Source organism: Erpetoichthys calabaricus, chromosome 1 (genome assembly GCF_900747795.2).
Source record: "Erpetoichthys calabaricus chromosome 1, fErpCal1.3, whole genome shotgun sequence".
Lineage (NCBI taxonomy): Eukaryota > Metazoa > Chordata > Cladistia > Polypteriformes > Polypteridae > Erpetoichthys > Erpetoichthys calabaricus.
The window spans coordinates 49,870,168-49,897,558 of NC_041394.2; the positions used below are offsets into that span (position 1 = coordinate 49,870,168).

Here is a 27,391-nt window from a genome sequence, read left to right on the forward strand (position 1 = left end):
TCCAAAAAGGACTGCCACCACTACAATACTCCACCGAGTGGCTAGAAGACACAAGAAAGACTGCTTGGAGTTTGCAAAAAGGCACCTAAATGACTCTCAAACTGATTCTCTGGTCTGACAAAAGTGAGATGGATCTGTTTGGCCTCAATCTTAAGCATCATGTCTGAAGGAAAGCAAGCGTCATCCATTACCTGTGCTCTACCATTCCAACAGTGAAGCATGGTGGGTGGGAGCATCATACCGTGGGATTGTTCTTCAGCAGCAAAGACTGGGAGACTACTCAGTGTTGAGGGAAAGATGAATGGAGCAAAGTACAAAGATATCCTTGATGAAGACCTTTGGAGGGCTCTGGACCTAAGAATGGGCTAAAGGATCTCCTTCCATCAGGACAATGACCCTAAACACAAAGCAAAGACAACACGTGAGTAGGTAAGGGTACACTCTGGGAATGTCTTTGAAGTTGTCCAGCCAGAGCCAAGACTTGAACCCAAAGGAACATCTCTGGAGAGACCAGAAACTTGCTGTCCACCAACAGTCTCCATCCCACCTGATAGAGCTTAGGATCTGCAGCTAGAAATAGCAGAAGATCCCCAAGTGCAGGTGTGTGACGCTTGGGGTGTATTAACCAAGAAGACTCCAGTCTGTACTCGCTGCCAAAGGGGCTTCAGCTAAGTGCTGTATAAAGGGTCTGTGAACTTGTGTTTTAGTTCAGTTTTTATTTATTTTTTTAATTAAAATTTTCTAAAAATCCTAATTTCACTTTATCATTCTGGAATATTAAGTATTGCTTTGATGAGAGAAATAAATAATTTTAAATGGTTTTAGTATAAGGCTACAACATAGCAAATTGTGAAAGGGGTCTGAATACTTTGTAAAGGCACTATATGCTGCACAGAAGATATGGAATTTACTTCCCTTACAGATTAGCTCTAAGCTCAATGATATTACTGAAAAAGCAACTTAACTTTGCCGTTTCTCAATTTGAAAAACATTTTTCAGTTATTTTTGATAGTTCTAGTCTATTTTAGTTTAATAGTTTAAACATTCGGTGAGTTAATATGTGACCATCAGTGTTTCAACGTGCAATTAAATAAAACTTATTATAAAAAGAAACTTTAAATGGCAAGGTACAATTGAACAGAAAACAACGATCTTTTTACGGGCTGTACGCCTGAACTGGATTATGTAGGTTGGAAAATGAAAGGAGGGATGGATGGCTGGGAATCAATGGATCCGCTGTAGCTGAAATCAAAAGTTAATTCTGGTCGCCGTAGTGGTGCCCCCCTTTGGGATTCTTGCCCTTGTTTTAGACTGTTAATCAATTGATTATGGACTTTAGTTTTCCGTTGTAGTTTTTTAAGCAGTTTTAGATGCTACACTTTTGCAGCAATTTGTTCACTCCCTATTAAGCAGTTCAACTTACTTTGAAAGATGCGAACACGAGATCACGTGAACAGTGCTCCCGTGGTTAGAAGTTTATATAAATCAACTGATTACTCTGTCGTGATATTCCTTACGTTTACACCAGACCTGTCGCACTCAAAGGGGGCCAGTTATCTGGTCATTTCGTGTGCTGCTCGTCGGCCTTTTCAGACAGCAGCTGCCTGCTTGCCGTTCAGCTTACTCCCGCGCTGCCTACCTGGTAGCTGTTGCCAAGCAACTACGGCTGTAAACAGAGAGCTCGGGGAGGCTTCTTCTGGTGTCAGACTTACTACTGATACAGAACGGCTAAGTCATAAGGTCATAGATTATGTGGATATAAACATCAAGCATCCAGCAGAAGACAATGTCGGCTCTTTCGGTGTTTCTGGACACTCCCACTGCCATTCCCGGCGAAGATGGCAAACTACGTGCTGCTTTTGGGATGGACAGACAGCCCGGAAAGGTGTTCCTCTGGGGCGACGGTAAAAAGAATCTCCCTCAAACTTTGTTGCTTTTCTTGTTTATTTCTTTATACGAGTTTTAAAAAATAAATAAAAGCGGGGAACCCAAAATGCTGCCATAAACAGCAGTAATTACGGTTATTTGCAAAACCGTTCAAATTTTTAACAAAAACGCTAAAGCATTACTCAACAAATGCATGGGCAGTCCATCCACCTCCATAAAACGTAACTAAATAATTGAAATTAGCCCGGTTAGAGTAAGTCAAGTTAGTCGCCCATTAGTAAACTACAGTCCTACGCCGAATCCTGCCTTGCGCCCGATGCTACCAGTATGTGCTCAGCTTTCCTCGAGTCTGGGCTGGTAAAAGCGGTAAGGTAATGGATGTACCGCACCACACGAGTGACGTGGCTTAGTGCGTGAATGTGCTTGGCGATAAACTGGCGTTCAGCTCACAGTTTATTCTCGACTTTAACAACTACTGTCTGGATAGCTTTTAGCCCCAAGACCATATCCTGGGTTAAGCTACTCCTCAAAATTTATGGGCGGATGAAGTGACACGATCAAGGCAATGCAAATATTTTTTGAAAGCTTGCCCTCCACCTTAAAAATATATTGTATACATTATCTTTGTTACTATTAAGTAATTTAAGAAATGCAAGTAAGAAGTTCTTGTGCAGTAATTAACAAAGATATTTGCATGGAAATAGTCTAATTAGAAGAAAATGCTCATAACTTTTTTTAATTTTCATGTATAAAGATCATGTATATATTTTTAACATTGTCATCTATGCATTTCCTTACCCATTTGAACTGAGGGACATGCGGACCAAAGCCAATCCCATTAGGCACAGGGAAGGAACAAGTTTTGCATGGGGTGCCAGTTATACTCACATTCAATCCCAATGGGCCACTTTAGAGTCGCCAATTAACCTAATGGGAAAATGAAGTCCCAGGAGAACATGCAGACTACACACAGACAGCATATGGTTACTGATTTTGACAGGACTGTATTAAGTGAATAATGCATTATTTAACATCTTGGGTTGAATTTATTGTCATATTTTGCCTTTACTCTGCTTTTCATGTACATATATGATGCTCAGTAAGAAAGAAACTTGTTCTTATTATTTGCAGTCCATTATGAAATATCTGTTCTAATTAAGTATAAGGACCCTGTCTTATGCTGTACAGTATTTATAATAGCATTTCATCTTCATTATTTTCCAAAGACAGCAATATATTCAACAGAACAAAAATATGCTGTATTTATAATAGAATTTCACCTTCATTACTTTCCAAAGACAGCAATATATTAAACAGGACAAAGAAAGGAATGCATTAAACTAACAAAAAGTAGGATAACATCAATAACAGTTACATAAAAAAACATGAAAAAAAAACAAAATATAAAAAAGCAATCAGCTACATTTTGGTTAAGACCCTTGTAATATCCTAACATTCATTTAGCTTCCTAGAGCTCAAATTCTGAGACATTTTATGTAATCTATCTACAGTGGCTCAGTGTTTGTCCTGTTTTGTCGCATTACAACCTGGAACTAAAGTCAGTACTTTGTTCAGCCATCATTTGCTGCAATTCCAGCTGCGAGTCTCTGGGGGACTATTAGCTTAATACATCCAGCCATTGGGATTTTCACCCATTCCTCAAGGCAAAACCACTCCAACTCCTTCAAGTTAGATGGGTTGTGTTGGTATACAGCAATCTTCAAGTCAAGCCGCAGATTCCCAATTGGATTGAGGTCTACCCTTTGACTAGGCCATTTCAAGAAATTTAAATGTTTCCCTTTAAACCATTCCAGTGTGGCTTTAGCAGTATGTTTAGGGTCATTGTCCTACTGGAAGGTGAACCTTCATCCCAGTCAGAAATCTCTGGCAGACTGAATGAAACAGGTTTTCCTCAAGAATTTCTCTGTATTTAGTGTCATCCATCTTTCCTTCAGTTCTGACCAGATTTTGCATCCCTGCTGACGAAAAACATACCCACAGTATGATGCTGTCCCCTCCATGCTTCAATGTGGAAATGGTGTTCTCGAGGTAATGAGTGTGCATCACACATGGCATTTCTGATGATGGCCAAAAAGCACAGTTTTAATGTCATCTGACCAGAGAACCTTCTTCCATGCTTTTGGGAAGTCCAACACATGCTGCTGGGCAAACATTTTTTCTTATTTTAATTTTTTTCTTTAAGAATTGGCTTTTTTTCTGATCACTCTTCCATAAAGCCCCACGCTATGGAGTGTATGGCTTAAAGTAGGTTCACTGTGGATCTTTGCAGGTCCTTCAGTGTTATCCTTGGTATCTTTCTTGCATCTCTGAATAATGCCCTCCTTAGCCAGTTTGTAGGTTTTGATGGGTGGCCTGCTCTTGTCAAGTTTGTAGTGGTGCAGTAATCTTTCCATTTTGTTATAATGGATTTATTGGTGCTCTGTGAGACATTCAAAGGTTCAGTAGTTTTTCATAACATATCCCTGATGTATACTTCTCCACAATTTTGTCTCAGACCTGTTTTCATGTTGCTTGCTTTGTGGTGTTGCAGAATCAGGGGCCTTTCAGAACTGGTCTATTTATATAGACGTCATGTGACACTTTGACTGCACACAGGTGAACCCTGATCAATCAATTATGCAGATTCTGAAGCAAATTCATTGGACCAGATCTTATTTAGGGGTTTCATATGAATGAAGGGTGATGAATGTATATGCACAAATGGTAGCATGAGGCGGTGCCTGCAGCCAATTCAGGTTGCATAGGTAGTCCAGCTCCTCCATGATAGAAAATCCATATGTGTCATTGCATGAAGGTCTGCTGTGTCTACCAGCACAATGTCAAGAGCGTGGAGGAGATACCAGGAGACAGGCCCATAGAAGGGCATCAACACAACAGCGGGACCAGTTATCTGCTCCTTTGTGTGAAGAGGAACAGGGGTAGCACTGCCAGAGACCTACAAAAAGACCTCCAACTGGCTACTGGTATGCATGTTTCTGACCAAACTGTCAGAAATATACTCCATGAGGGTGGCATAAGGGCCTGACGTCATCTAGTGAGAACTTTACTCACAGCCCATCACTGAACAGCTCAATTGGAATTCGCCAGAGAATATCACAATTGGCAGCTCCGCCATTGTCACTCAGTTCTCTTCACAGATGAGAGCACAAGTGACAAACATGAGTCTGGGGACATCGTGGTGAACATTATGTAGCCTGTAACATCATCCAGCATGACCTGTTTGGCAGTGGGTTAGTGATGGTGTGGGGAGGCATAACCTTGGAGGGTCACACATAGACCTCCACATGCTAGGCAATGGCACCCTGACTGCTGTTAGCTACCGAGATGAAATCCTCAGAGCCACTGTCAGACCTCACACTGGTGCAGTGGGCCCTGGATTTCTATTGCAGGACAATGTGTCCAGAGTGTGTAGGCAGTTCCTGGATGACGAAGGCATTAATGCCATTGACTGGCCCACATGTTCACGCACCTGAATCCTATTGAGAACCTCAGGTATATTATGTATCGGTGCATCCGACTCCACCAAGTAGTACCACAGACTGTCCAGGAGCTCACTGATACACTGATCCAAGTTTGAGAGGAGATTCCCCAGGACACCATCTGCCATCACAGGAGCGTCCCCAGATGTTGTCGGGAGTGTATACAGGCACATGGGGGCCATACGCACTATTGAGTCACGTTATGATTCAGCCTGTGATTTCAATTTTTGACTGTGATTTTCAGTGTGATGAATTCAGCCCTCAATGGGTGAGTGATTTTGGTTTCCGTCGATGCACCATTTTGTTCTCAGCAAATTACACAGTATTACTCAGTAAAGATTTTACACTTGAATATTTCATTTATCGAGATCCGATGTATTATTTAAGTGTTCCCTTAATTTTTTTGAGCAGAATGTATAACAGTATACAATTATATGCAGTATGCAGTGGACAAATATACCTTATGTAACTATTATTTGCTCTTTGTCCAGCACATTTCCACTTGGCATGGTCAAGAGCATCCTCTGGGACAATGCCGATGTGCTTCATATCTTCCTTAATTCAGTCCATTCACTGGCGCTCTGGTCAGCCGCGTGGTTGCGTGAGCTGGGATGAAGTGCAGTTTCCATTACTGAGTCATTGGCACTACGGATGGCATGGTCATACCACCGGAGCCAAGCCCCGTGCATCTTCCCAGGAATGGGTTCAACGCCCATCATCCGTCGGACGCCCTCACTCATGACACAGTCAAGTCAGGTGAGCCCTAGCAACCATTGGAGCATCTTCATTTTCATGGTGTGGAGGAGCTGCTCGTGTTTCACGTTCGCTGGCCAGCATTCACATCCATAAAGAGCGACTGGATGAATGACTGCTTTATAGGTTTTAATAATAATAATTCATTACATTTACATAGCGCTTTTCTCAGTACTCAAAGCACTATCCACACAGGGAAGAACCGGGAAGCAAACCCACAATCTTTCACAGTCTCCTTACTGCACAGTAGCAGCACTACCACTGTGCCACCTTCAGGTAGATGGGCATCTTGCAGTTGCAAAGGTCGCCTGTGACTCGCCTCCATTTCAGCCAGGCTATATTGACACGTATTGCTATCTGAGGAGAGTATCAAGCCAAGGTATCGAAATTGCATAGTCTTCTAAATGTCGTGGCCATCTGTCTGTTTGAAACATAAAATGACACCAGAAATGACATCATCTGCAAAACAGGAAACGGTTACAGAAAATAATATATGTAAAAAATCACAACTATGACATCTATGGTCCCAGAGTCACCACTTTTTGTAAATGTCCTATAACAGAAGGAATTCCAACCTGTGACTCATCAAAAATAATTCTGTTTCTTAGCACAGTATTTGAAATATTTTCTCTTAATCTCTTATTTTCAGAGTACCTGGGAGAAGATGGGGAGTGTTTTGTGCACCCTGTGATTAGAAAAGTCGCCCTGCAGGTGGTGAACGATCCTACCATGACAACAAGTTATTTGCCCCCTTTGGGGCTTTCAGAATTCACAAGGAGTGCAACAGAGCTGGCGCTGGGCAAGGGTAGTCCGGCTATTGTGCAAAATCGGGTAATGTCTCTTATAGGACCTGCTTCCCTATTGTCATTTTTATATTTTTTTGTTTTGTTTGTGTTATTTCAATGGAACACTTAAATACTTCTTTTATTGCAATCAGTCTGGCACTGTTTGTGTTCCAGGGGGCAGAAAGTGAAGCCACGTTTGGTTCTTTTAGAATGTGAAAATGAAACAACTGAATATCTTTGTAATGTCATTCAATTGGTGAATACAGAGTGAATGTAGCAAAACTGAATTATTTTGTTGCTGTATGTCACAATAAATTATTTATTCACACTTGCCTTCAGTAAAGCAGATAAACATATAGCACTGTTTAAAATCCCTAAGGACCCTTGAAGATGACTTTTAAAGCTAATTATCTGGTCAGGTATTGTTTATTTGCTTATGATCAAAACTATATATAGCATTAGAACAAACACAAACGGACAAGTAACAAGAGGGTTTTAAAAAAAAAAAAAAATGGTATTTTATTTATCACGTGCAATTGTACGCAGTGCAATATGTAATGTAATGCTTAGTTGCTGAATTACAGCCAGTACTTTAGATGACTATAAAAAGATAATAAATCGTAAATGAACTGTATAATTCATTAAATATTAGTAGGTACAATGACAGCATTATATTAATGCTATAAAAGAAGATAAATAAATAAATAAATAATATAAGAGTATTAACAATAGGGCATGATGTAACCCAGGGTTCTCAAATTCCGGTCCTGCAGGTTTTCTTTCTAACCCTTTTCTTAATTAGTGACCTGTTTTTGCTGCTAATTAACTTCTTTTGAATTCATTTTAATTGACTTGTTCTTGAAGAATCAGGCCCCGTAATTGTTTCCTTTTTCCTTAATTAGCTGCCAAACAATAGTGAGATACAAAATGAGCCAAAACATGACCAGCAAACTGTGTCCATCATACAAATATCTGAAAATAAAGAAAGATGAAGGTCTCAGGAATGCTGATCTGCTCAGGTCCATAAAACATTTTAGCGCTGCTCTTAGACAAGTTAAAATCAACAATTTCAGAAATGTGTGCTAATACACAATGAGAGCAGCAACGAGCCATAGAATTAAAGAACAGGTTTAATTAACAACAAGAATCAGCTCCTAATTAAGCAACTGGTTGGAGTGAAATTGGTTGGAGTTTGAGGCCCTGATTTAGTTGGTCTCCTGTTGGCTCGCTCACTTCACATTTCATTTATATTTGGGTGCCATTGAACGAAAGAAATGAAGTAATTCAGAGGAATGATGAAGAAATTCAGGGAAATAAATCTTAAACAACAAGTCAATTAAAGTCAATTCAACAGAAGTTAATTAGCAGAAAAAACAGGTCACTAATTAAGAAAAGGGTTAGAATGAAAACCTTCAGCCACTGCGGGCCTCCAGGACTGGATTTTTGAGAACCCTGATGTATCCCTAGGCACTGTTCTCGTTTAGGGATGCGGATTGACTGTGGACAGAAGCTCCTCGTCAGTCTCTCTGAACTGGTCTTCAGCAGTGGGCAGTGTTTCCCTGAACTCAGTATGGAGAGGAAGCCATTGTTGAGTATGGCTGATATCTCAGTTTAGTTTCTATAATAATCTATATGAAAAGTTCCAGTCTGGTTTTCAAACTCTTCATAGTACAGAAACGGCACTTGTTAAAATTACCAATGACCTCCTTATGGCTGCTGACTCCGGTCTAACTACTATTCTCATCCTCCTTGATCTGAGTGCGGCCTTTGATACTATTTGTCATACCACTCTCCTTAATAGATTATCTTTGATTGGCATTACCCACACTCCACTTGATTGGTTTAGATCCTACCTCTCGGGCTGCACTCGGTTTGTTCAGCTTAAAACCTTCACATCCCAACCTGAGCCCTCGGGCCTCTTCTTTTTATTATTTACCTTCTTCCCCTTGGCAATATTTTTCGTAAATATAACATTAATTTTCACTGTTATGCTGATGACACCCAGCTCTACCTTACTAGTAAACCCACCTCCTCTTTTCCACCACCTTCGCTTAGTGACTGCATTGCTGAAATTAAATCCTGGTTTTCTTTGAATTTTCTTAAATTAAACAGTGACAAAACTGAGGTTCTGCTCATTGGTTCAAAATCATCATTATCCAAAACCATTAGTCTTTCTCGTATTATTGATAACTCTGTTGTTTCCCCATCACCTCGGGTCAAGAGTCTGGGTGTCATCCTCGACAGTACTTTATCTTTCCAATCTCACATTAATAACATCACCCGGTCTGCTTACTTCCACCTATGTAATATTAATCGCATTCACCCCTCCCTCACTCCTCATACCACTGCCATTCTTGTTCATAGTCTTGTTACTTCTCGGCTGGACTACTGCAATTCACTCCTTTTTGGTCACCCTAATAAATCTCTTCATAAGCTTCAGTTAGTCCAGAATTCTGCAGCATGCATCATTACTCAAACCTCATCTATTCACCATATTACTCCGGTCTTGCAGCAGCTTCATTGGCTCCCGATTAAGTTTCAAACTGATTTTAAGATTCTGCTATTGACATTTAAGGCCATTCATAACCTCGCCCCTCCATATCTGTCTGACCTTCTTCATGTTGCCATTCCCTCCCGTAACCTTAGATCCTCTTCTTCCATCCATCTGACTGTCCCTCTCGCCCGTCTAACCACCATGGGGAGCAGAGCTTTCAGCCGTTCTGCTCCCAAGCTCTGGAATTCATTACCTACCGAGCTCAGAAACATCAAATCATATTCATTCTTCAAATGTAAACTTAAAACGCATCTGTTTAAAATGGCTTTTTCTTTTTCTTTATGATTACAGTGGTTTTGTTTGGTTTTCATTTTTAGATTTTCTGATGTTTTAAGTTGTTTATAATTGTGCCTTTTATTTATTTATTTATTTGTTTGTTTATTTGTTTATTTATTGTTTGTTTGTTTGTTTGTTCGGTGTCCTTGAGTTCTCTGAAAGGCGCATTGTATAAATAAAATGTATTATTATTATTGTTATTAGTTTCTTTGCCCTGGTCACTTTGTGTAGATGTCCTGGAGGTTAGACAGTGCACACCCACTGATGTGTTCTGCTGACCACACCACTCTCTGCAGAACCTGGCGGTCCTGCTTTTGTGCTGTTTTCAAACCAGGCAATAAAACGTCCCGTCTGGATGTATATAAATTCTGTAGTATCTGGGTGGGCAGCCTAAAATCTCATACACTTCTGAAATGGGAAAGATGTTATCATGCTTCCTTCACCAAGGTGTCAGTGTGCTTGGACCAGGTTGGATCCTCTGTGATGTGGACACTGAAGTATTAGCATTTGGTGTGGCCTACCTTAGAATGCAAAACTGATGCAATTCATGTACAGCTGGTACACTGGTGTATAATGTTCGAAACGTTGTTCTGTGGTAGATTCTTACAGGCATCTTGCACGATTTCTTGTAAGTCAGTTTTTCACTTTGGCTGCTTTTTTGTTCTTTTCCCTACCCAAGTGATCCAGAAAGGCTTTAGTTATGTTGAGGTCAGGGCTCTGAGCCCTGTTTGTGTTCCATTTGCAAACTACCTCTCCAAGTAGGTCTTAATTTTGTTTACAGTGCATTTGGGTTGTTATTGTGTTAAAAAATTATATTTCTCCAGTAAGTGGCTGCATGATGAATCAAAATCTGTTTATTTTTCACAGTAATCAGTTTTTAATTGATTTTAACCAAATCCCCTGCACTGTTAGCTGAACTGCATCCCCATACCATGAAACAGTCTCTACTGTAGTGCACAGGAGACTGCAAACAGTTATTGATATACTTCTCACCAACTCTTCTTTTGATGTGCTGACTTCTTTGTGAACCAAAAATTCAAAAACTGAACTCACTGCTCCCTATGATTTTCTGCCACCCATTGTTTCTCGTTGTTTTATGATCTTTCACATACTACAATCTCTTCTGCTTGTTGCCTTTTCTGCAAGAAAGTTTTCGTAGCTGCAGCATGTCCTTTAAGACTTTCTCACATGGGTGAAGCTTGTGCCGGATTTTTAGCACCTTAAGGAAGTGACAATTAAATTACCATTCAGCAGATGTGGACCCCTTCTTGGTCTTTGGCTGTAGTGTCCATTACTAACTTGCTCAGTTCCTTTAAATTTCTTTATGACTGCAGGGGATGCATCAATTATTTGTCTCTGTTTGTGTCATGTTGTTTTTTTCCTGATCCCTTATGTTTGTCCTTCTAACTTTTTATTTTGTATTTTTAGTTTTTCCACAAACTACAAAGTCTTCAGCTAGTCTCAGCTTTTTGCAGTGGCATTAGTAAGTTATTAGCTGCCTCTCTAATGCCATTTTCTAGTAAATTTTAAATGTATTTGGCCCGGTATTTGTCCCATTTGGGAATTTTTCTGAAGTAAATTTTATGTTTTTTTGTGCACTTTTACTTTAGAATCTTTGATTTTTTTTAAATGTAGTAATGTAGTAAATCTTCCGCGGATAACATTAGACACCAAAGGAGATATTGATATGCCATTCGTATTAAAACGTTTATAGTTTCCCATTAGAATAGCTTTTGCTATGACAATTAACAAATCATAGGGACAAACATTCGAAAAAGTCGGTTTATTTATTACAGAGAAAGAAATGATATTACGTATATGTTGCGTTGTCACAATGTAAGCCAAATACGGAATCAAAATTCAATGCGATATTGACGAAAACGTAATTCCAAATATTGCTTTTACTGAAGTTTTACAATAAAAGTGTAAGTTTAAAAAGTATTTACGTGCTAATTTCAAAGCCAAACAGAATGAAAACATATAATGTAATGAATACCTCTAATGCAACATGAAACATAATTTTCTTTCAATTTATTACGTTTTACTATTTTTTTTTTTACTATGGTTAATTACTCGCTGTAATGTAAAATAGTTCTATTATGCATATGTAACAATTCCCATGAAAATAACAATCTGTTTAAATTGTACATCCGCTTCCCCATACATGAGCAGCAGAGCCACAAAGTGGCTAGCGCATAGTGCCTGCCCCGGGGTTGGTGTGCAAAGCGAGCAGTGGACAGACCCCCCTAGTTAGGAAAGGGAAATTTTAGTCATAGTTAGGGCCTTTTTTCTTCTGTTTTTTGACCTCTAAGTTTTTGCCTACATTTTTGTTTTGCTTGTGAGATCATTCTGCCCTTCGGTTTTGACCCATGCCAGATAAAGGCTAATCTTTGGATTTTCCTCTGGCTCTTTATCACCCAGTCCTCGCATTTATTTTTTACTCACTTTGGGTGGTCTATATTTATTCTAGCCCATCATAATGGTTTTCAGTTCTTTATTGTGATTTGATTAATTTAATGAATTTAGACATCTTTTCTATGTTTTTGATTAATATATAATACACGCATTAAAGATAAATGTAAGTAGCTTTATTGAGTTTTTTTTTGTGGTTTTGGCCATCTCGTTCATAACAACAATGACTTATATGCCACAATTTGGTGTGCTATTACTTCCAGTCATTCACGACTCGAATTGAAATATCCGAAAATCTAGCATCCACCATTGATGGAAAAGCAATAGCTGCCAATTCCGAATGCAAAAAACTCGGAGACAGACTTGCCGTTCTGGAAGATGGAAGCAGAAGGAATAATATTAGAATTGAAGGTCTACCTGAGAATCGTGAAAGTCCAAACCCAGTGAAGTTCTCAGTTGAACTATTCTCTGAAATAATTGGAGAGGACTTTAAATCAGATACCGAGATAGCAGCAGCTTATCACATACGCGGATCAAATACCTTTAGACCTAGGTCTTTTATTGTCCGCTTTGAGAGATTATTATGTAAGCTGGATGTGATGGCATTCCTCAGACACAAGCAAGAAATTATATTTGAAAATAACCACATTTGTATCTTCCCTGATTTCTCTTCCGCAACAGCTGCTAAATGTGCAGCCTTCTACAACATCAAACAGCGGAAAGCTACCCTGAGATGTTCTAGTCGTCTTTGCTCACAAGATATTAATAGAGCAACAAAATGGGCAACAAAAGAAATTCTGATTACTTTGTTATTGCATTAATGTTTATTTTACTTTGTTCTAATATTGTATGGTGTTTTCATAAGCAGATTAACAATTACTATCTGGTTACCTAACTTTAAGAATAGTTTTCTTGAGTGGCTTTTGCACCATAATATATGATAATGTGCATAACATATATTTCACAACAAAAGTGTCACATAAATGACAGAGCACCATGATTTTTAAAATGCATGTTAATCAGCAGTCCTTCACTACTGACCTTGATATTGCCATTAAGGGAAAGTGCCTCTTGACATTACTTAATGAATTTCGAATTTCTGTACCTTATTCCCCACATGCCTACGCCACAGCACTGCTTCTCCTTGCTGCCTAATGAGTTATGTTGCGTCTGTTCCTTTTCGCAAGTCAGCCACTTGACCTTCTCATCACAGATCTTTAAAGCTTTTTTTTTGCACACCTTTGTCAGCCGTCTCTCACTCTCATATACCATACTGATCCTCACACTTTTCGCTTCAATACCAGTGACTCTCCTTCAAGTTAAAATGAAAGACTGCTCAAAAGTCGTTCTGTACTTCTCTCGTCTTTGATACCATTGCTGATTCTGAGCCTTCACTTAAACTCAAAATAATGGTGTCGTTGATCTTCAAGTTAAGTTATTGTATTCTTAGTACCTCCATCTATCCATGGTGTGATCCTTCTTTTTCCAGTGCTTAGTAACAGAGTGCTAGACCCCTGCAATATTGGGCAAAAGGCAGAAACCAACCCTATATGGGATGCCATTTCATCACAAGGCACATTTACACACACATACACAACACACACTCACTGATATTGGAGCAATTAAGTAGTATCTGTTATAATAACCTGCAGTAACCTTAAAATCTGGAATACACAGACAGGAAAGCCACATGGAGAAGAGGGGAACATTTCTGTTAATTTGTGACTCTCATTTTACCAGGCATGATTCTGTGGAGCATGTTCTACGATGGACTGGTGCCCTACCCTAGGTCATGTCCTGCACCCGATAAAACTGGAACTGGCTGCAGTCCCTGCAACCCTTAACTAGATCTTCTTCTTCTTCTTTCAGCTTCTCCCGTTAGGGGTTGCCACAGCGGAACATCTTTCTCTCCTCTGCATTTTGCTCTGTTACACCTACCACGTGCATGTCCTCTCTCACCACATCCATAAACCTTCTCTTAGGCCTTCCTCTTTCCTGGCAGCTCTATCCTTAGCATCCTTCTCCCAATATACCCAGCATCTCTCCTCTGCACATGTCCAAACCAACGCAATCTCGCCTCTCTGACTTTGTCTCCCAACCGTCCAACCTGAGCTGACCCTCTAATGTACTAATTTCTAATCCTGTCCATCCTCATCACACCCAATGCAAAGCTTAACATCTTTAACTCTGCCACGTCCAGCTCGGTCTCCTGCTTTCTGGTCAGTGCCACCGTCTCTAACCCATATAACATAGCTGGTCTCACTACTGTCCTGTAGACCTTCCCTTTCACTCTTACTGATACTCGTCTGTCACAAATACTCCTGACACTCTTCTCCACCCATTCCACCCTGCCTGCACTCTCTTTTTCACCTCTCTTCCACAATCCCCATTACTCTGTACTGTTGATCCCAAGTATTTAAACTCATCCACCTTCTCCAACTCTACTCCCTGCATCCTCACCATTCGACTTACATTCCTCTCATTCACACAAGTGTATTCTGTCTTGTTCCTACTGACCTTCATTCCTCTCCTCTGCAACCTTTAACTAGATAAATGGGTTATACAACATATTTCCATTTTATTCAACACTTTCTTAACTAACCTATTAGCTCTTTTTCACTTGATAAGCAGTCTTTTCATTTAGATAGTCTGCTGGTATTTTCTCCATTACCTCATTTTTTTGGTACTAATTCCCATTCCAGCCACATCACACACAGATGCAAACCATTGCAGTGCACTCTGTAGATCACAGAATGACGAGGCTAAGGAGGACATCATCATCTACAAAGAGGCAGAGATTTACCCTTAGATTCACAAACTGGAAACTGTCCTGTCCTCAGTCATGCCTTGATGTCCTATATATAACAATCACAAACTAGAGAGAAATCAAGATGGACTCTTGGCAGAGAGGAGACAAGATACCACATTGGACGTGAACTTAACAACAGCTTTGCAAAGACAGGTTATGCTCAACACATACACCGACTGGATGGCACACAGGAGTATATTATCCATATAAAACCTTACATTGAAGGGACGCCTGTATGTACTATGTTTCCCCGAAAATAAAACCTACTCCGAAAATAAGCCCTAGCATGATTTTCAGGCTGCTCTATAATATAAGCCCTTCCCCAAAAATAAGCCCTAGTCAAGAAAAGTAAGGTGTCTAAGGCCAGGTTTATACTTCACGCGATGCGACGCGTGTCCCCAAAACATCCATTAAATTCTGAGGACACCTTGCCACAATATCTCTGAAAAGGATGTTTAATTATTACATCCATCAATTCGGGGATGTACCCATTCCAGCAGCAAAGGCGCAAGACAGAAACAAAATCACTGGACGGGGCATCAGCACATCGCAAGGTGAACACAAGCACACACATACACTGGCGTCATTGTAGCTTCAGCAAATCCACAAACCTTCATGTCTTTGGATAGAAAACTGAAAACATTGTGGAAACCCACCAGGAAAAACATGCAAACTCCAGACAGGATCACAAGGGACGTGACTCCCTGCGAGACAGCAGCGCTACCGCTCTGCCACCGTGCCTTCCCCTATGTGTAACTATTAACAGTATTCATTATTTAAACAAAGTTAACAATTTATCTGTAAAATGTAACATACATATTTTAATGCATTTCATCATGAAAGTGATATCAAGTACAAATTCTAAATGTGCAGAGAGCTGGAATATTATAAATGCAATGTGTTCTGTGTGACGATGTTGCTGGCCGCTGCTGTCCGGTCAGGAGGAAGCCCCAGAAGCATGTAGCAATTAACAACTGGGTTGGTTTTAAGATAACGTTTACAATGGTGTACTTTAATGATGAAGTAAACTACGAGTTTAAAGTGGACATTTCGAGTTTAAACCCAAAACTTCCACTTTAATCACAAAATAAACAAAAGTCCTTATTTTCTTTTTCTCTGTGGCTCAAATATGCCGCCAAACATTCTGATGGTATTGTGAAGGTACAAAAAAAAAAAAAAAAGACGGCACAGAAGATGGTATGTGAGACTTTAAAATGTATCTCGTCATTACTTTGGGGAATATGCGACGCTTGAATATCAAAGCAACATGAATACACGCACACATCGACCCTGGAGGATCCTAAAAGCGGCTGGAGTATCAAGAAATTCAGGCTAGAATTCAGGGTTTGAATGTGGAGAGTTATGACAATATTCCAGAAGAAGATGACATGACTGTATTTGGATAAATGTATACTGTTGTACATGAATCAATATAGGTGACGCGGTGGCGCAGTAGGTAGCGCTGCTGCCTCAAATTTGGGAGACCTGGGGACCTGGGTTCGCTTCCCGGGTCCTCCCTGCGTGGAGTTTGCATGTTCTCCCCGTGTCTGCGTGGGTTTCCTCCCACAGTCCAAAGACATGCAGGTTAGGTGGATTGGCGATTCTAAATTGGCCCTAGTGTGTGCTTGGTGTGTTTGTGTGTGTCCTGTGGTTTTGTTGGCACCCTGCCCGGGATTGGTTCCTGCCTTGTGCCCTGTGTTGGCTGGGATTGGCTCCAGCAGACCCCCGTGACCCTGTCTTCGGGTTCAGCGGGTTGGAAAATGGATAGATGGATGGACGAATAAATATAAGATCCATTCATATCCCCTGAAAATAAGCCCTAGTGCATCTTTTGGAGCAAAAATTAATATAAGACCTGGTCTTGTTTTCGGGGAAACACGGTAGTGTGGTGAACTGCTTACGGTTTTGGACTTCAAACTGTGAGGGTTTAAATCCCACTGCTGACACCATATGACTTTGAGCAAGTCACCTCACCTGTCTAGAAAAACAAAAATAAAGTAATTAATTCTGTCTCAAATATTGTAAGTCTCCTTGGAAAGGGGTGTCAGTAAAATAATGTAAAGTTTAGTACCTTTAAATTCCAGTTAAAAGTACTGTATATGTTAATCCTTAATGAGACTTGAAGTGCTTGCATAGGATACAATAAACTACATAATCTTACAGCAATTACTTGAATACAAAAGTCAAGAAAAATAAACAAACAGAAATAATGGTCTCATTGGTTGAAATATAAAGAATATATTGTAATATAAAAGTTGAGATATTGGCAGTTGACAGCAGATGAGAGAAAAAAATACTCCATTTAACAGCATTCCTGAAGACAAACTCAAAGTGGTGGCGCTGCTGAGCTTAAAGTTAAGTTATTGTATTCTTAGAACATCCATCTATCCATGTTGTTATCCTTTTTATTCCAGTGCTTAGTAACAGGGTGCACTGGAGGGTACACAGCTGTCACAGTTGTGATGACTAAAGCCACTTGTGCAGCCTCTTCCTCCGGACATTTTGCTCTTTCATGCACACACTCTGAATTCCACAACTGCATTCACCAAAGAAATCTGAGGTGGAGAGGCCATGTGTCAGTGACTGGTGAACAGTAAGGGTCCCCTTTACTCTCATGTCCATCCATGAACAGGCACAGTATGTTGGTAAAGTAACTGCGGTGCCATTTGCCACAGGCACAATACCAAACAGAGAAGTAGAATAGAATATTAGGCAAAACAACCCTGACTGTAACATGTTCCAAATATTTTCCTGTTTGTAACTTTGATTAGATCATCTTTGAAATTTTGAATCAGGCTTTGATGGTTTAACGATTGCCTGTGAATGCAGCCTATTAAACTTTCTTGTGTATATACTGCACAGTACTGTATATATTACCATTTTTGTCTTTTCTTAAACTTGCTTTACTTTGTTTTTTTATGTTACCATCCTGTGTTTGCTTATTCTGGTCAAATAAGAAAAACACTTCTGCTATCACACCATGTTGGTGACAATAATGTCTGTTTTGTTCCCAAAGACAGGGGGAGTACAAACTCTTGGTGGGATTGGTGCCATTCGTGTAGGGGCCGAATTGTTAAAGCATTGGTACAATGAAGGTGGCTCCCGGCCTTGGGTTGTCTATGTTCCTGCTCAGTGTGATGGTAAGTTAACTTCATACACCAGATGAGAATTTTTTTTTTATCTGAGGTAGAGTGGTTTGATTTTCTCTTTTTGTCTATTCTAAATTTATCTACAAATATTTCACTAATATAGCAATGAGATGTTGTGTGATTTAATGAAGGTCCAAAAGCTTAAAGCTTCCTAATGAAGTTGAGACCTTAATTGGCATTGGCCTGCATTCACTTAACAGCTTTATCCTGACGTGTCTTTTGTCCTGAAAACAGGGCGTTCAGTTTGCATTTGTTCCAATTGTGTATTAAACTTTTGGTTTGCAGACTTGATCTATGGATAGCTCCATGTTTTATTCCAATGGATTTTTGGACCAATGCATTTAAACAAGACTCCTTATTTCATCCATCCATCCATCCATTTTCCAACCCGCTGAATCCAAACACAGGTTCACGGGGGTCTGCTGGAGCCAAACCCAGCCAACACAGGGCACAAGGCAGGGACCAATCCTGGGCAGGGTGCCAACCCACTGCAGCCTTATTTCATTAATTGGCTTTTTTCTGATCTTCCTGAATAGTCAGGAAGAACCCCAGAAATGTGTCATTTAGTTTGCTCGTTAGTTAGCAGTTTTATTAATTCATCCATCCATCCATTATCCAACCCACTATATCCTATCTACAGAGTCATGGGGGTCTGCTGGAGCCAATCTCAGCCAACACAGGTCGCAAGTCAGGAAACAAACCCTGCCAGCCCACTGCAATTTATTAATTCAAAGAATTCAAATAAAAATGACAGGTTAACAACCAGAATCAGAAAAATGGTGCATAAAATGAAAGATATTAATAAAAGGTTAAATAAGCTGGTTTATATTTGACTAGAAACTGACACTGTGGAATAACAGTTTAATTGTGATAGACATTAATTCTTGAACTAAAGGACAAGTCCTATTCTGACTGGCTAAGGGAGTTCTTCATGTAAGGTGTTGTGGGTATTCATGTGGTAGAAGGGGATACTCTGATCACTGGTCTACAAAAAATATTTTTTGTTTGCTACTGGGAACTTCAGAGCAGCTCTTTATTAAGTTTTTTACACTGATTTCATATATGAAATTGGAATTAAGCTAGCACATCAGATTTTTGAGATACACATCATTGCCGTTTTGACACTTTTGAATATCAATATAATATTTCAACACGATATCTAGAGTTTGGATTCTGTCCCACCAAAATTGTTTGAATGTGTTTATTCTGAAAACAAACCAGAAGACGAGACCAGAGACACTTTAAAGAATATTTATGTCAATTTACCTCAATATAAAAGCGAGGTCAGTGTGCTCAAAATTGTCTGAAGCACTCGCTTTTGCGCTTGTACTGCACATCCGTCTCTCTTTGCAAGAACCAACAGTAGTCACCCATCATGCTCAGAGTAAATTTTACCTGATATCAGTTTTCCATCACCTTTATACGACGGCAATCCCAAAAGTAAGGTCTCCAAAGCGGTGGGGACGTAGAGAAACTGTTCGTACGGCTGTTGGCCACACTGTTGTGATTGGTGCTTCCTCCACTTCCAAACAAGCATGTGCGGCTTCGCTGGGATGCTCAATCTTGGCTTGGCAGCCCTTGAAAATGGAGCTCCCGTTGAACGCTACTGCCAAGTGCGAAGTTCGCGCAGGAGACCGTCAATTTCTGACGAGACAGTCGCGAAGGTTGAGGAAAACATGCGTAAAGATCGGCGGTTGGAACTTCATCACCCACCCACCCTATAGTCCGGACTTGGCACCCAGTGACTACCACCTGTTCCCTAAGTTGAAAGAACATTTGTCCGGACAGCAATTCTGCTCCAACGAAGAGGTGAAAGATGAGGTTCAACGCTTCCTGAAGGACATGGCGGCGAGCTGGTATGACATGGGCATTCTAAAACTACCACAGCGTCTACAAAAATGCATCGACTGAAATGGTGATTATGTAGAAAAACAAATAAGTCTTTAACTTTTAAAATGATGTAAACATTATAGTAAATAAATGGTTGTTTGTATTTCTAAAAAAATAGGAGAACTTACTTTTGGGATTGCCCTCGTATCTTGATAAAATCTTTCCCCATGCTCATCTCTGACATCGCTTAGATTTGGTGGAAAAAAAGTCGAGATGAGAATGTAAAAAATGCGTCTTCAGTGACATTCTGGCTCTCATAAGCTGATAAGCTTTCAGCAGGTTCTCCACAAGTTCAGCATAATTCTCTGCTCTGTGATTGTCAAGACAATTCTGGACAACCTGCACAAATGAGGGTGCCGATTCAGTTGGTTTCACTTTCCTTTTGAACTCCTCATCAAGCATCAGTTCACGTATTTCAGGGCCTACAAAAACACCTTCCTTAATTTTGGCTTCATTTTTCTTGAGACCAAACTTATTTCTTAAATGCTGAAACGCATCACCTTTACTGTCCAGTCACCCTAGTTGTCCAAGACCTGGAACATCATAACTAAAAAATGGGATGTGCTGGACGAAAATGGCTTTCAGATTTGGAGTCAGCAAGTGAAATTTGTTAAAGTGCAGGTGAAAGAATCCCAGTAGCAAAATGCTTGTTGACCAGTGTAGCCCTTAATAAGGGCTTGTGAAGAGCACTATGCAAACCTAAGTTGTATTGTGTTATATTGTAATAAATACTTGGATGAAATTTTGCCATTTGGTAACCTAACAAACTGAATATGGGTGGCACATGATGCGGTGGTATCACTGCTGCCACACAGTAAGGAGTCTAGGGCTCTTGTCCCATCCCTGTCTGCATGGAGTTTGCATATTCTCCCTTTGTCTGTGTGGGTTTCCGCTCACTGTCCAAAGATATGCAGGTCAGGTGAACTGGCAACAGTATACTGGCCCTGGTGGGTGTGTGTTTGTATGCATGTGTACTCGCCCTGTGATGGACTTGTGTCCTGTCCAGAGTTTGTTCCTGCCCTGTGTCCTATGCTTTCTGGAATAGGCTTCAGCCCCCAACACTCACAACTGATGACTACGGTCTGGTTAGAAAACTACATGACCTGACAAACTGAAAGGACCAGAATGAGCTCCATAATGTCTTATGTTTTTACTTAAAAGCAGTAGTTGGTTGAAAAGAAAACCTATAGCCTGCGACATTCTTAGAATTAAAGCACTTGTATTCATTTGTATTTATGGTGCCATGCTCCAAAATTTATCAGAAATGCTTTGTGCCTTGAAGCCTTCAATGACAGATTTAATGAAATCTTAATTGCAGCATTATATCCATCATGTATTTACTTCTACATTGAGTTATTCACGTGTGGATTTGTTTGTTCTTTAAGAGTCAGACACTTAGTTCCATAAGTAAATCCAAACTGTGCACCATTATACATTTTCATCAACAGTAAGTACTTTTTAAAACATAGATATGAAGTCTTCACCGAGATATCCCAATCAGTACAACGGCATAACTAACAGTGCAGCCCCACTGGTGGCCGTACTTACCAGTACTTTATCACGTCTCTTTCCTTCTGATTGTCTGAGCAGGTATAATGGCTGTATTTCAAAAGATAGGGAAGGTTCTTTCACCCCAAAGGTTACATTTTTGTTGACCCAAAGGCTTTAACTTTAATTTATAAGCTATGCTTAGGCGTTCATGTCCTCTCCTTTACTGTCCTCTATTCCCTTCTGTTCCCCTCTTTTCAGTGTCTGCTTGCATCCAGCAGAATGAGACTCTATTTAAATATGAAACCTCAAGTACAAAGCATTTTTTTCAACATGGAGTAAACATATTTTCATTACAAGATGTTTTGATTTCTGTCAGTGTGATTGCACTTAATTAAAGCCGCATCTCCAGGGCATCCTTGACACAGTTTCTTTGGTTCACAAAATTTCATCCCTATCTGCTGGTCTAGTAGTCCTACCAAGTGCTTCCTAGGAAACAGTTCTTTTTCTTATATCCCAAAATTTTTTTTTTTTTAATTTTATTTATTAATTTTTATTGTAATCATTCCATACAAATAGATCAATTTATAACCAAACAAAATTGAAGACAGTTCAAAACCCACCCCTGAGAAGGAGAGCTTAGCCAAAGGAGAATTTTTAATAAGGCAACAATAAACAAAGGAATGGGAGAAATAAATATATATAGTTATTTCTCTTATTCTAAAATAATATTGATTAGATCCTGCCAAGTTTTGAAAAAAATTTGTACAGATCCTCTAACTGAGAATTTGATTTTTTCCAATTTCAAATAATATAAAACATTGGTTTCCCACTGACTTATAAGAGGAGAATTAGGATTCTTCCAATTTAACAGAATAAGTCTGTGTGCCAAAAGTGTAGTGAATGCAATCACCGTTTGCTTGGCCTTCTCCACTTCAAGTCCGTCTGGAAGAACACCGAACACAGCTGTTAATGGGTTAGAAGGAATTGTGATACCAAGGCTGTCTGAAAGGCACTTAAAAATTTTGGTCCAAAACGATGTTAGTTTGGTGCAGGCCCAGAACATGTGACCCAGTGAGGCAGGAGCTTGGTGGCAGCATTCGCAGGTTGGATCTTGCCCTGGAAACATTTTGGACAGTTTTAACCGAGACAGATGAGCTCGATATATAATTTTTAGTTGAATAATTCTATGCTTTTCTTTTTATTTTTTTAATATGCATTCTTACAACCCCTTCTTGTGTCTGTCTTTATGTGCTCAGGCTTAAGTGTGTTATACTTTGTGGTTAACACCACTTGTCATATACTTCAAGTGTCTTGCATATGAATCTCAGCCCAAGTTACTGCCTTTGTTGTTTTTTTTTGCATATTCTCCTTGTGTCTCTGTGTGTTTCTTTTGCCAAGTTCTCTGATTTTCCTCCCTTATTCTATGTGATAGTAAATTGTTCCATTCTGAGTGAGTGGGAGTATTTGTCTTAATGTGCCCTGCAATGGACTGAATTATTGAATGTGTAGATCAGGGGTCCCCACTGCTATCCTGGAGGGCCGCAGTGGCTGCAGGTTTTCATTCCAACCCTTTTCTTAATTACATGATTTTGCTGCTAATTAACTTCTTTTGAATTAATTTGAATTGACTTGTTCGTGAAGACTCAGATCCCTCAATTGTTTCTTTTTCTTTAATTAGCTGTCAAATAATAATGAGATACAAAATGAACCAAAACATGACCAGCAAACTGTGTCCATTATACAATATCTGAAAATAAAGAAAGATGAAGGTCTCGGGAATGTTGATCTGCTCAGGTCCCCATAAAACATTTGAACAGTGCACTTAGAAAAGGGAAAATCAACAATTTCAGAAATGTCTACTATTGCCCAATAAGAGCAGCAATAAGCCATGGAATTAAAGAGTGGGTTGAATTAATAACAAGAATCAACATCTAATTAAGCAACTGCTTGGAGTGAAATTGATTGGAGTTTAACACGCTGACTTTGTTGGTCTTCTGCTGGCTCACTAATATCATTTCCTTTCTGTTTGAGTGACATTTAAGAAAAGAAATGAAGAAATTCAGGGGAACAAATCTTACAAAAAAACAAGTCAATTAAAATAAATAAAAGTAATTTAATTAGCAGGAAAAACAAGTCTCTATTTAAGAAAAGGGTTGGAATTAAAACCTGCAGCCACTGGGGCCCTACAGGACAGCAGTGGGGACCCCTGATCTACACATTCTATAATTCAGTCCATGAGACAGCAGCAAGTATTGGATTCCAAAAAAAAAAAAAAAAATTAAATTTTATAGTAGTGTTGGTTAGGGGAAAATAAACTCAAGTTAGTTTGAACTTCTTTTGCTAACTACTATGTTGATCCTGTGCTTTGTATTACGTTTTCGACACTAATCTATTTTCACGCTGTCATGAACTGGGAGAGCCCCAGTAAGTTCTGAAAGTACTTCCAAAAATGCCAGCTAGACAAAAAAAAGAGCCTTATAGAATCATTATAAACATAAAAAGGTTTATTTCTACAAACTGCTCGGAGGCACAAGAAAAAGGCACCGTGGAATACAAAGGGCAAAATGCAATGGCCTGTAACACAAAGTCAATCCAAAGCAAACAAGTCACAACAGAGATATTTAGAGGAGACCTCAAAGAAGCTGGAGGAAAATGGTCAAAATCCAGATAAATGCACAGCAAAAGGCATAAGACCTCACCAACTCCAGAGTGCATTCACAATGAATCATAAGATGAAATTTCAGTAAGTGAGTGCAGACTTGATACTCACTGTTTGCCTGTAATGCGTAGACAGCACTGATTTATTCATTACTAAATATTCTTTTTTTTCGCACCTTGCAACAGCCCTTAAATCTCAAAAACTCTTCTTCTGTCTTCTTAACAGAGCTGTAGATCATTATTGTTAGTGCAATGGGCTCTTTCAGTTTGTCTTGCCTTTGTAATCAGTAAAGCTCAAGGACTGTCACACATTAACTTCCAAACACTCCTTTTTTATTTTAATACTGTAGGTAACTTTATATTGGATGGCCTAGAATAGGAAATGTAACATTTTTATGTGTTTATGAAATGACCTTAAAACAAAAAAATATCCACTTTGCTGATTTGTTGTTAAAAGCGAACCAACTGAATCATTTAATGAGTTTATTCAATTCTGTTTGACTCTTCTTTGGATGCAGTGTTTCTGGGGTATTGCAGGAGAACCCTGTGATATAGCGGGTATGTGGCTTGGAAAGAATGGCCAGTTTTAAATAATCGCCCCACTCGCGGCTTAGAGGGGGGCATAGTAGTATAGCTGGAGCAGTTCCCTGGCAAGATGCGGGTATGGGCGTTTCCACACTGAAGTTCACAGGTATGGGATCGCCTGTGTCCAGAATTGATGCCGGGAGCTGCTAATCACCACACCTGTGCCATGTCCCCATTATAAATAGGGGCAGCACTAGTGCAGAGAGGAGATCTAAAAAAAGAGAAGGATGTAGGTTATGGGAGAAGAAGGCTGGAGAAGGATAGCCAGTGCAAGCAAGTGAGAACAGGCTCGCTGAAAGTTGCATGCAGCTGGTAGGAGAGCCCCTAAGGAAGAGTGTTAGGCCGACACTCGGGGGGTAGAATGAAGTGGTCGCTCCAGCTGAGTATGTTTGGAGGAGCTAGAGTGACCAGCAGAGTGGACGAGTCACTTTGGAAAGTAGCGGCAGTCAGGGAGGCTTGGGAGATTTGAGCCCCAGCGTGAGCGCCCTGGCCGCTAGGGAACCCAAGTCTCGGTCCACCTGGAGCTCTACGTAGCCGGGGAACGGAAGGCTACCGGACCAGAGAAAAAGGCAGCTGCACCTGCAGATAGGGTGACTCCCATGTTGCAGGGCCCGCATGGGAGAAGCAGGGGAGCCACCAGGTAAAAAAAAATAAAAGCACTTTTGCACTTTGCACATTCCCCTTGCTTCATTTGGTCCTCATTGTCCAGCTCATCCAGTTACATTACCAATGGTGTCAGGTTCAAGATGTTCCCAAAGGAGAGATGGGAGTATGGAGCAAGACCCGCATCGTCACAAACCCTCGTAGTTTGTTTTTTTTTTATGGCTTGGTCATTAATTTGGTGAGGATTTTATGTTTCTAGGTTTTAATTTAAAAAATAACATTGACAAGATCTATAATTTTTCAGGAGAGGCATCAGTGTTTCAGTTGGTATGTTTCATATGATTGTTATAACATTACCATTGAATTTCCATGGCCATATGCTGGTAGAGACAAATTTTCTGGTAGATCTTTGAGCTGTTACTAACCAAACTGAAACCTCCATTGTGAAGTGGTATTGCTTAGCTAGAATACACAGTCCAGCAAGACAGATTTATTGATTACTGTGCTGGCTTTGTGTTGTTCATTTTTCCAGATGCTGTGGTGAGCACACTACAAGAGACAAAGATAAAGGATATTCATTCCTACCCTTACTGGGACCCAGAGAGGCGGTGTCTGGCATTTGAGGAGATGTTGCAGTTCTTGGAGGTACTTAAGAGATGTCACTGCCTGTCACAAGGCTGGTCTTTCCTTGTTCATTTTAATGTTATTTTTCTATCTTGGTCTCTTGTTATAGTCAGTGCCAGAACAATCGATAATTGTGTTGTACACCTCTGCGCACTGCCCCACTGGAGCCGACCCTACACTGGACCAGTGGAAACAGATTGCTGATGTCATGATGGTGAGTTAATGGAATGGTTGATTTTCAAATGCAATCAGTAATATCCTTTACCCACTTTACATGACACCCATTTCTACAACTTTTTAGCCAGGTTTAGGGATATGTTACTGCTCCTTTAAATAGGTATATGTGCTTACATATGTAAATGATTCATGGTTACGCACTTTTCTGTTTCTATAATGTATGCCTACATCAAGGGGTGGAGTGTGACTGTCTCTCAGCCCAGGACCGACATGATACAGACCAGCCCACCCCCACTGTGGGGGAGAGGGGTGGTATTATTACTAGACCGTCATGATAACTGCCAACAAAAGAAAAGAGACATGCAACTCCTAAATTAGTTGTCTCTTTTTGGTCATATTGCATGCACGTGAGAATAGGTAATCCACCTGAAGCTTAGCATGTTCGGGCCCAGCCAGTACTTAGATGGGAGACCATTTAGGAAAAGCTCAGGTTGTTGCTGGAAGAGGTGTTGCTGAAGCCTACATGGGGAGCTAGCCCTGTGGTCTTAATGTGGATCCCAATGCCCCAATGCAATGAAGGAGACACTGTGCTGTAAAAATGATGGATAAGACATAAAATTGAGGTCCTGACTCTGTGTGGTCATAAAAGATCCCAGGGCATCCGTCGTAAAGAGTAGGGTGGTATCCCGATGTCCAGGCTTAATTGCCATGCACGGCCTAATCATTCTGTCCCCCTAATCATCCCCTGCCCCTTATCTCTCTCTCTCACCACTTCACCTCCTAATAGATAATGTATGGTGCAAAATTGCTGCCATTACATCATACGGTGGATGCTACACACTAGTGGAGTTTGAAGTGGCCCACTATTTGAGTAGTGAGAAAAGCTCTATATAAATGTAATGAATTATTATTAATATTATTATTTTCAATGCATTTCTGTAGAACAAAGGAAGCCTGAGCTTTGTACCCTTGATTGACAATTCCAATCTCTTTTAACACGTCAACAGCACACTCTGTTTTGGGGATTGTTAGGGTTGAGAGCAGAAAAACAGATCAAGATCTTTGGACTATGGATCAATGCTTGTAGCTTCCTTCTCTATATTTCTTTCATCAAACTGGTTATCTCTTTCTTTATCCTCCTCAGCTGTTGCTATCACTGTCATGTACCCGGAAGTACAAAAGGATTCTGTAGTTGAACTAACTTCCTCCCTTCCCACGGAACCCGCCTCATCTTTAGT

General features: G+C 40.1%; 1 protein-coding gene across 1 annotated transcript in view; it reads left to right on the forward strand.

Moving 5' to 3' along the window:
* Nucleotides 1-1,582: 1,582 nt before the first annotated feature.
* The window catches only part of got1l1 (glutamic-oxaloacetic transaminase 1 like 1), a 49,310-nt gene continuing 23,501 nt past the window's right edge, over nucleotides 1,583-27,391 (forward strand). Inside the window, exons 1-5 of the mRNA XM_028793364.2 lie at nucleotides 1,583-1,904; nucleotides 6,790-6,971; nucleotides 17,993-18,116; nucleotides 25,885-25,997; nucleotides 26,086-26,190. Of these exons, the coding sequence (XP_028649197.1) occupies nucleotides 1,787-1,904; nucleotides 6,790-6,971; nucleotides 17,993-18,116; nucleotides 25,885-25,997; nucleotides 26,086-26,190 (642 nt within the window). The 5' untranslated portion in view covers nucleotides 1,583-1,786. The remainder of the gene's footprint in view (nucleotides 1,905-6,789; nucleotides 6,972-17,992; nucleotides 18,117-25,884; nucleotides 25,998-26,085; nucleotides 26,191-27,391) is intronic.